Source organism: Cricetulus griseus, chromosome 3 (assembly GCF_003668045.3).
Source record: "Cricetulus griseus strain 17A/GY chromosome 3, alternate assembly CriGri-PICRH-1.0, whole genome shotgun sequence".
Taxonomy (NCBI): domain Eukaryota; kingdom Metazoa; phylum Chordata; class Mammalia; order Rodentia; family Cricetidae; genus Cricetulus; species Cricetulus griseus.
This window is the reverse complement of record NC_048596.1, coordinates 112,722,396-112,733,547: the sequence shown is the minus strand read 5'-3', so window position 1 is coordinate 112,733,547 and position 11,152 is coordinate 112,722,396. Positions and strand designations below refer to the sequence as shown.

Genomic DNA, 11,152 nt, shown 5'->3' with positions numbered 1-11,152 from the left:
TTTGATCATTCAGGGGATCATTGACTACTTCCAGGCTTAAAATTAAATAAGAATGAAATATATCACACATTATCTTCATTTGTATCATCCTGAGTTTTAGCAAACTCTGTGGTTCCAAAAGTAATAGCAAAAGTTCCATTCATTTAGCAAATATCCACAAACCTTTCTCCCATAGTTATGTATTAGGGAACATAATCCTAAAATGCAATTTCTACTGGTAGAAGGTAATTTGTAAAATGTAGATCCATTTCCCTATTATTATGCTCTTCAAATGCAAGCATAAAAATGAAAGAAACCAGCATTACAGGTGTAGAAGTGACTAATAACACAATTTTATTCATGAGAACTAAGATTTAGATCAAGTTTGAGAATTCTAATATGTAGATTTTCATTTGTTAATGAGTATTAATGAGAATATATTATTATTTTGACCAAAATTTGAACACTTAATCTTTCAGTGTTGCCTTGTGAACAAGTTTATTCTAACAAACATGTCAGAGAAATTTAATGCGCATTTTGAATTTTAAAATGCACATTCCGGGACTTCTGAAAAGAATTTCCCTCAGGTCTTAACAAAATAATGAAGCACTTTGGGCCAAAGATGCAAAGAAGCAGACCTGCACTGGATGCCAATATACAGAAGACTTCCACAGCCACCATTGCCTTTCCCTTGGTGCTGTGGTAGACAGGAAGGAAGGTCACCCAGACACTACAGAACACCAGCATGCTGAATGTCAGGTATTTGGCTTCATTGAATGTGTCAGGGAGATTCCTGGCCAAGAATGCCAAAGTGAAACTTCCAATGGCAATGGAGGTTAAGTATCCCAAGACACAATAGAAAGCAATAATTGAACCTTTGTTACAGATAATCAAAATATGGCCCCTTTGAGCATGTACGTCAGCATCAACAAATGGAGGATAAGTGCCCAGCCAGATTCCACAAATAATCAGTTGAATCATGGTGAAAATTGGAATGATGTAGTTCGGTGCCCTTGACACAAGCAGCCACCTCAACCTTCTACTTGGATTAGTAACTTTGAAGGCCAGTATTACTGTAACTGTCTTGGCTAAGACAGTAGAAGCAGCCACAGTAAACACGATTGCAAATATGGTCTGCTGCATGATGCATGTGGCCATAACAGGATGACCAATGAAAAGCAAGGAACAAAGAAAACAAAAGATAAGGGCCATTAGTAGAACATAGCTGAGAGTTCTGTTATTGGCCTTGACAGTGGGTGTGTCTTGGTGCTTCAAAAACACACAAAGTATAAGAGCTGTCAGAGCAAAGAAGCCCAGGGCCAAGCAGGCAAGAGACATCCCCAAAGGGTCTTCATAACTCAAGAATGCCACAACTTTTTTGAGGCAGTGCGTTCTTCCAGGGTCAGCATATTGATCATCTGGACATTTTATACAATGATCCATATCTGGTATGGGAAGCAAATTAAAATCAGGTTTAATATTTCTTGATTATTCACATGACATATTATATAAAGGCATCAGAAATTTCTTGTCAAATTGGCCTCATCTTTTGTGGTAGATGGAAAGTTAAATTTGGTTTTTGTTTAAGAATTAGTAGCAACTTCAAAATATATTATCCTTATTCACAATTATGTGAATATCTTGCTTATATTTATCTTCCATATTATGATGTCTTTAGAAAATTGCCAGAAAATAATAGTCTATGACTATTTATGTTTGTATAATAAAGTACACAGTGAGAAGAATTCATGGAAGGACATATTTATTCTTAATAATGTAAAATTCTGAAATTCAGAAACATATAAAGAACTTCTTCCATATATAATTCACCTTTCAGCCTCAAGGCTAAAACCAGATGCTAATGTCCATATGTAATGTCTTGGATATGCAAAATCCTCTAAGCCCATATATTTCATAAGTGACTACATAAATAGTATCCAGAAAAGCAGAGACAAGCATGGACCACTTACCACTTAATGTCTCTACATGGTAAAAGTATCACTTTACTATTAGGAGTTGGTGTATGAATTCTAGTTATAAACTGTACCTACCAGTTTTCCTAATTTTTATATTTGATTTGCCAATGCTCCCAAGAAAAATGTTTACAAATGTCTATTATATGCAAGAGTTTAATTATATTCATGTAAATTGGTCTATTTGCTAAGTAATTCCTAGTATCATAATAAAAAGACTTACAGATGAAAACCAAAATTCAAAATTAGTTACAATTGTTCTCAAAATATAAAGCCAAGATGACTTCCTCACCTAAGTAAAAAATTATATCTATGACTCTTTTCTGTTCTAAAGATCAGGTACTTCTAACTCACAGTTAGTGGGAGGAGAACTTTCTCACACTAAAGTAGAATAAGGTAGAAAAGACTAAATAGTACTTATTACTAATGACTGATTGGTTTATTTACAGATTTACTTAAAGCACTGCTTGTAGTGCCTTTTTGTCAAGTGTGACTCCACTGGATACCTGGAACAGAATGACCTGGAGAAATAGCTGAAACAATGAGTCCTTGTCCTTAACAACCTTTGAGTGTCACATATGCTTCTGTAAAATCTTGCTTGCTTGCTCACTCCACCTTGTAATTTTAGAGTATAAAATGAGAAGTAAATTGGACTGAGGATCAAGGCCTTTCACAAGTTATCCTGTCATCAGTAACATAGCCTCTCTTCTATTCTCATTGGTATCATTGTGCTTGCTCCAGAAAGATTTCCCCAACAGCATTTTCTGTAAGCATATTCATACATACTTTGAAAATGCTGAATGAAACTCTTCTTCAATGCCTCTGAGAGTACCAAGAGTAAATAAATATTTCTCTTCCTTTTTATGTTTCTTAGATAGCTTTGTAATTACCTTAAAATATTTCTAACTTGTGAAATAATACTAATTTTAGTTTTAATAATATTAAAAAGAAATATAACTATTGCAATACAGTACAAAATATATGTTTTTCTACATATATTTGCAAGGACACAGACATGCCAAAAACAGGAGAGAGGAAGGAGATTCCTCCAACCCATCTTGTGTAATTTATAAAATAACACCTTCAATTTTTTTCAATTGTGAGTACACAACAGAGCAAAATTAAAAGCAGTGATATCATTCCTTCCATTTAGGGATATATGTTCCTTTGTAATTACTCATGTACTCTCTTAGTTTTCTAAGCAGTGCCATCTAAACTTTTGGACAAAAATATTCAGACATTGTTATTTTTCTAATAATTTTATAATTATGATTTGTTATAATATGTTTAGTTTCAAGCATTAAGGATACAAATGGCATCAAGTAAATTTTAATTTTTTGTTGCATATTATTAGTTTCAATTACTCAAAAGACAATATGTTATAAACAACTTTCTTTTTAGTAGGCCATACAACTGTTTTTTCCCTTTATTCATTTGGTACTCTACAAAATATGTTGAACATTTCAATGTATATTTTTTGTCTTTGAACTCTATATGTATCTCCACACTTCTCAAATTTAAATTGAACTGAATAAAAATATATTGAACTGAAGATTAAATGAAATTGTAAGTTTAGTATTTACCTTATGTGTCACCATTACAAAAGAAATTACATAATTCAATAACCTGATGCACTACCAAAAACATCTCAGAAGTTGTACAGGAGCCTTTTCACAATGGAGATACCCCCAACAAAGTTTATATTTGTACTTGTCCTCAAACTTTCTATAAATTTTTGATTTAGAATGCTATCATGGCTTCCAAACTCTCATGTGAAAGTACAACCTACCAAGTGACAGAGTACACATGCTTCCCAAACAGGGTTCACCTTTCTGAGCATCTACAACTTGTCACAAACTTGCCATGCACTGGATAAATAAGAATATGCAGCTCACATATGCTAGGGAGGAGAGAATTCGATGCATTACATAATACTGTATTGCATACTACTGAATTCCAGGTTGGAAGATAAATGCTACAGTGATGTCTCATATGCTAATGCAGGTACCAAAAGAAATTATTATGTGCAATGTTTGAGAATAATGAGCCAATATGTAGTACAGGACACAAGAGTGTGCTATTTCAAGGGGAAGACTTATGAATTCATATAATTACATGATGAGAATTAACATCATGTACCCTAAGACGTCACTGAGAACTATGTTAATATGAGAGAAATAATAAGTAAACTTTTTGTGAATTACATACTCACCTGTCATGTTGGAAATTTCATTCTCTGGGCAGGGTATACAATCAAAACAGCAGACAGCCTTTCCCTGCTGAGGGGATTTTCTGAATCCTGGACTGCAAGGCACACTGCACATTAATGTTAGAGTCTGAGGAAAACCACAAATGTATTAGAAACAAGAAATTTACCTGCTTGGTTGTAGTCATAGTGACTTAGAAAATGGCACTATTGTAAAACATCCTTTTTACACATGCATTAAATTAAGAAGTAACACTTCATTGTATTATGTGGTTACATAGTATAGAATTATAGTGATTTATATAATGTAAAATATATATATATATATGTTTGTGTTTATGCATATATATTTTACATCTATCCATCTCTCTCTCACACAGACACACACACATATAGTATGCTACTGAAAAAAATCTGAAAGCAAGTTTAGGAATGTGGGAAATTAGTTTGTGAGTAAATTTAAACATGCTGTATTCTGTGATAATGGTAAAGTCAACTTGAGATTTTGGGGACCTGTGTTGCATGCAGAGCTGTAAAAATAAGTGCAATGCACCTGTTTAATATCGGTGTTCCACTTTATCACCTCTTCAGACATACCCAGTTGTTGACCATGTGGTAAATATGGGGAAAACGTGCCTATTTTCAATTTAAGACCGACTTTTGGCAAAAAATCCATAGTGTGGTAAATGTCATACTTTGCATTCAATTTTTCTTTCTGATTCAGGCTCACTTGGTCTTCAGCAGGGTTTACAAACTGAATGTTTTCCAGGAAAGGGACCATCTGAAACATTTATTATTTTAGTTTCAACTATGCCTACAGATTAGGAAAGAAAATGTGAAGTTTAGATTGTCTTTAATTTTCATTCTAAAAATGTGACTTTATTATAAGTGCTCTGATAGTAAAAGGAAAAAAAAATCATCATAAATTTATAGTCATACATAAATCATATTATTTCTACATTATTATTTTATTTACATGTATTTAAGATATCACTACAACTTGGAAATACCAATTTCTCAGTGAAGTTAGCTCTCTAAGACATGAACAACTGAACAATATGCCTATGAGTGTTATGATACATTCTCCATCCCATTTCTTCTATAATGTTAATCAGCTAGGAAATTGATGTCCTTAATAGATTAAAAATTGTAGCCGAATTATTGGTTTATTTGGGATCTCTTCATGAAAGTGATCACCCATTTTCATCACTTAAACAACAGTCAGCCTCTTGTTGCCAATAGGAATTTTACAGGAAAGCATTAAATTTTGTTTCAAATATTAAAAATATGAGATGCAAATGTGTTGGAAATATTGCAGTAACTAGTATGAGCTTACGTTATGAGTCTGTTTTAGTGTTGACTTATCTAGAATTTAATGAACAATAAAGTTACTTGGCATAGTGAAAGAGTACAGAAGTTGATGTATTGAAAACAAAAGATTTTAGAGTCCTTGGAGAGAACCTAGAGTGTCCTTTAAGAAAATTATAACCATAATACTACGTGACATGTTGAATACATATTACCTGCCAAGAATCAAATTCCAGTCCTTTCCCATCATTACTTTGCCATGTATCTACTTGTTGCAGAAACATCTGATGGAGTGCATGGGCCACAGCATACACAGCATTATGTAGGTCATAACTTGTACCACTCAAAGAAATTTCAGAATGGTTCTTGGATAACCAGTTTAATATTGTTTTGGTTGAACAATTCTTCAGATTCTTGCAATTAAATGATGACAAAGAACAATTAAAATACATCCACCACAATCTAGCAAGAGAGATATCATTACTGTAGTTGGTAGGGTGTGTTGTCTGGATAAATGTTTTAAAACCAGTTAATTCAGAATAGTGATTTATAAAAGTGAGAGTCCCATAGAAGGAGTTAAGGAGGAATTTTCCTTCAGGTATGATCATATCCCACTGGGCAGTAGTGACCCAAATTCTCTTAATTTTCATTGAATTCCATATTCTAAGGTTCATTTGTAGGTAAGAGTCTTTATCTCCATAAATGATAACAACTTTTGCTGATGACATCATGATCTGGCTATAATATATATTTATATTTTTCAGGAATACTGTAATATCATTTGTAATGATACTCACAAAGGATAAACACACACTGTTTCTTTGCATTTCTTTTCTCAATTCCAAGAGAAATTGAAGTCCTAAGTCATCATCCGAAATGATTGTTCCCACCCAGTTCCAGGTGAAATGGACAATCAAAGACACCATGGCTAAGGCCAGAGATGTGTGCTTAGGAGCCGTCTGGTACAGATATGGAAATTGTTCTCGGCTGCTCAGGAGAGGATTTAAGGGCCCGTAATAAAGCTGAAGGCCACAGAACATAAGAAATAAGTTAAAGGAGGTAGAATACATAATGCTCAGTGTAGAACTTAGTACACTAAACAAAACCCATGAGTGTTAGGAAGTATAAACTTCTCATGTGATTATTAGAATCATATCTAATTTCTTGTATCTTATAAAGTACAGAAAAACTAATCTGCATCACTTCAAGTTTCTGCTGATATTCAGTTCTGTTTATCCTAAAGTAGTGGCATGTGCCTCTAGAATATCTCAGTATTTATGTTTTGAATTCTCTGCATATAAAACCATTTCATGTTTGCAATCTGAATTAGTATTCAAAATAAAAGAGAATGACAGCAGCCAATGTATTGTAAAAATTAGCTCCCCCAACTTTACCTCTGGTGTTTTGGAGATGTACAGGAGTGGCCCAAGGATGGCAGATGCTAGCCACATTGGTCCTGTAAGTACAATTAAGTATCTTCTCTGACTTATGCAGTAGTAGTTTGGAATAAATTCACCTCTTTTTGAGGCTAAACTGTTTATTTTCCAGTCATCTAGTAGGTTACATTCGACTTTGACTAGCAGTGAAATGTTGGGTAGAATATGTGGGTTTTGGTTGATTTCTTTGAGGGCAAAATAAAGAGACAAAATCAAGTGGATATTCTTAGCTGTCAATCTGGAAACAGAGCCAATACATGATTAGAGATTAGACTCCAAGCCTGATAATATTGAATAACACTAATATTGTTTCTGTATTTAATTCTTGTGTTCTTAACCCATTGGTATGGTTACACAAAGTTCTTTTACTATGGTGTATGAGAATGTGAGCGCAGTAGAAGTATGGTTTATGAGAATTTGAGATCAGTAGAATTAAGTAAGGACTTTGAAAGGGTATAGGTGGCTATCTCTCATGTGTTATCCTGTGATTTTGAACTTTCATACAGTTTCATTCCTTTGTCTGCAAGAATTTTATGAAGCATGTTGCCAAATAAAGTTAATCTGCTCATTATTTTGGAATTCTAATTATTAATACTCATGAAAAAATTAAAGGGGTATAATCTGTTACCTAGGTTTTATTACAGAGAAGCAGCCCTGGCCAAGAAAATTGTTTTTATGCACACAATGAATGGGTAGCCAAATTTTATGTCTATGTCACCGGCTCTGAGAAAACTAGTAGAGTAAGAAGTAGTACAAATTACATAATTATTTTTATTCTTTCTCTCCATGTTATACACATTTGTCCTCTTTTTTTCATTTGATGCTGTTTGTTCTTTGGTGATATGCTATTGATAATAACAACAATATTTTTATGAGGAATGCACCCTTTTCTATTCCCATGGACACCAAAATTTCTAATAATGCATTTCATTTTTATTCATTGTCTAAACATCTCAGACTTGGCCTTGATTCCCATTTGTTTATTCTGGTTCATAAAGAGTTGTTTCTTCTTTAATCTCTTAACATTAATTCCCATGCATTTATTTAACATATTTTAAAGCGGTACAGATTCTATGATATAGTCTTATTCAGACTGACAATCCTGTCTAAATAATCATTATCATTTTACTGTTTTTCTTATTTTGTTTCAGCTTTTCCCTCCTCTCATGTAATTTTCTATTGCTTTTTGCCCTTGTTACACATTAAAATACATTAGCTCACTTTGTTGCTGTGTATTCAGTCTCAAATAGACAGAAAAGTAAACATGCTCCATAATTTTGTGCTTCTCGTGTTTGAATAACACGATTCTTCTGTGCTTTATTTTTTATTTCTTTAATGTTTCTGTCTTGAGAAGAAATACCCAAACCTCCACTGCTTTCTAATGCCTTGCTATTTTGTATTGGATTTTATTGATATATGTTGTCTCTAGTATTAATTTGACTACTCCAATTAAACCAATGATGTTACTGTTGTGTAACAATAATATCTCAACTCATGTAGACCTTTGTCTTCCAAGTAAAGTTTTAGAATTTGTGTTTGTTCTTCTTATAGAGTCATACATTCAATTTCTATGAAACGCTATTATTCATTCACTTTTTATTTAATGGTTTCTATATCAAATCTTTGATGGTTTAGTAGCTTACATAGTTTTTAAAACATGTTCTTGGGGTGACATCATCAATATTTCCATATTACCTCATTTGTTCAATGACTCACCAGTTCTGTGTTTTCATTTTAATATATGCCAAAGTGGGAGTTTATTTCCTTTTTATTATACCATATTGATTTCTGATCCAAAGCTGAAAAATGACATGGCTTTTTCCAATTTTAAGGTACTGTTAATTAAGCCTCAAATTTAGTGGCCATCATTTGTTTATAGCTTATGAAAGTACTTTAATTTTAGGATATCTATATCTATTACAAATAGAACAATCCCAATTTCCTTTTATCTTGCATTAACTTGTCTTCTGTACATATACCCTGCTTTATTCAAAATCATAAATTTCCTGTGCCATGGAAATCCAATATATATAAATATCAGAAAGAAAGTAGACACAAATCTCCCTCCATGCACAAGAAAATAACTAAAAGTGAATCAATAGCAGCAATACTGGAAGAGGAAGACCCAGTTTGCTTTAGGTCTGTGGCCCATGGTGGTCCAAATATGGATATTTCCATGTACCATATACAAATGAATATCAGCAACACAAATTAGACTTTATGGGTCAAAATACCACTTCATGAGGAGAGCAGGTATCATCAAAACAAAATATTCAAAAGTCTTAAAGAACTAATAAAAATTTACCTAAGGAAATAAGCTTCAAATAGAACTAATATATACAGACTCACATTTTTGGAATTTTGACTTGTTCTGAATGGAACTTAATTAGCTTCTTTCCCTGATAATACTATATACCTCTAGGTGGGAGAGAGTTATGACCAAAAACATTTGCATCATGTATTAAATAAATAAGAAAATATCAGGAAAGTTTGGGATTTCACAATTGCCTTAGAAGGTACACACAGAGTGATTTAAACACCTTATAAAGTATTCCACATATAGATATTGGCAAACTGAAACTCTATTGATCAGAACACAAGCATTTCTGTAACCCTGGAAGCAAACTTATAAGAATTCTTAAAATATATGAAAAATGAAATACCTATAATAATCTTCCCCTTCCAATATATCAACAAATCACACATTCTAGTGAATAACTGAAGACACAAGGAAAAGCCTTTGCTCAGTCACAGAAATAATCATTAGGTATTTCATCACAGGATCTGTCATATGCAAATTCTAGTCTATTACATGCTAATCAAGGCTAATTTAATTCACATGTGTATTGACCTGGACAGAACCCAGATAAAGCAACAAACCTGAGGGATTTTATTTGTGAAAATCTATGGATGCAGTGTATTGAATGAGTTCCTCAACTCAAGATTAAAACAAATTCATATTGTACATTTTCTTCACATACTCTACATGCAGTGATAGACACTCTTCTAAAAAGTGTTCAAGCATCCTACTAGAATTTTATAAATGGATGCTTCACATATTTACAACATAGAACTTTGAAAAATACCTGACATTGTCAATAGTAAAAACCATGTGGCTATGGATGTGTTCAAGTGAAACAAAATTTAACAGAAAGCATTACATTCTCATAGTAAATGGACTTTCTTTTCTGTATGATTTCAGTGTTAAGTCCAACAGCATAGCAGATATGAAATGAAAAACAAACAATAAATATGTAGTATTCTCTTAAGAAATGAAATCATGAAGCAGGGTAGACATATTAAAGATCTCTCTTTATAGGAATTGGCCATTCTCTGCTGATGACAGAAACACTAGCAAACTACGGAAAGAAAATTTTAGTCAATCTCTAGGAAATAAACCCATGACAGTGCTTTGGATTATGTTTATCAGGGATATAACTTGCCACCATGCAATGAGATCTGCCACTATTTAGGGTATTCCTACAGAAAATAGGTTTTTTTAGATGTATATAATTCAGGTTCTGATATGAAAAATCCAATGCCGATAAGATGATTTAGATATCATTAACCTGTGAGAAATTGGGAAAAAAACCAACAGTAAACAAAATAAATTTTAATTGTACCCTTGGTAGTGAGGGATGGAAAACAGACAGAAGACATGGAGTATTAGGGTCTGCCTATGTATATTTCTACTATGTATTATTTACATTGATTATCAATTAAGAACAAATAAGTGAAAGTTACTGACCGCTTATCTAGATTCCCACTGAAGTGTTCATTCTTCACATGACCCCGCTTTGCATAAATTGAAAAAAAACAATCAATATCTTTGTCTCCTTCCCAAGTTTTGTTGGTTTTTAATCTCCAAAAGCACTTGGTTTCAATTGAACTGCTGAAAAGAAAGGAGAGCTTCAGGATCAAGAAGACAACCATCAAAGAGAGCATCTTTATCATGTCACCAAGATGAAAGGTTAGCTAAAAGTGTAGCAAGCAATTTACACAGAATACCAGTAGTCAAATATGTCTGTACATATATGTGTCTCTTTTTATTACTGTAGTCACTAATGAGTAAGCTGATATTTCCCAATACTTTTTCTCCCAAATTGTTCTCTGGGGAACTCTTATGCATTATTAGGCCTCAGGTTCTGCATCTGAGTTCTCATATGCAGGTGCAAGCAACATTTGATACTTTTGTTTAAGGATAATTCTTCCTTCCATATTATTTATAATTATGAACATATTAGTCAACC

At 33.0% G+C, this 11,152-nt stretch overlaps 1 protein-coding gene across 1 annotated transcript; it reads right to left on the bottom strand.

Moving 5' to 3' along the window:
• Window positions 1–504: 504 nt before the first annotated feature.
• LOC113834885 (vomeronasal type-2 receptor 116-like) lies at window positions 505–10,856 on the bottom strand. The gene is made up of 6 exons (XM_027407932.1): window positions 10,651–10,856; window positions 6,861–7,140; window positions 5,682–6,488; window positions 4,712–4,939; window positions 4,165–4,288; window positions 505–1,424 (listed from the first exon to the last, which is right to left on the bottom strand). The coding sequence occupies exons 1-6, from the start codon at window positions 10,854–10,856 to the stop codon at window positions 505–507; spliced, it is 2,565 nt and encodes an 854-aa protein (XP_027263733.1).
• Between the last annotated feature and the right edge of the window lie 296 nt (window positions 10,857–11,152).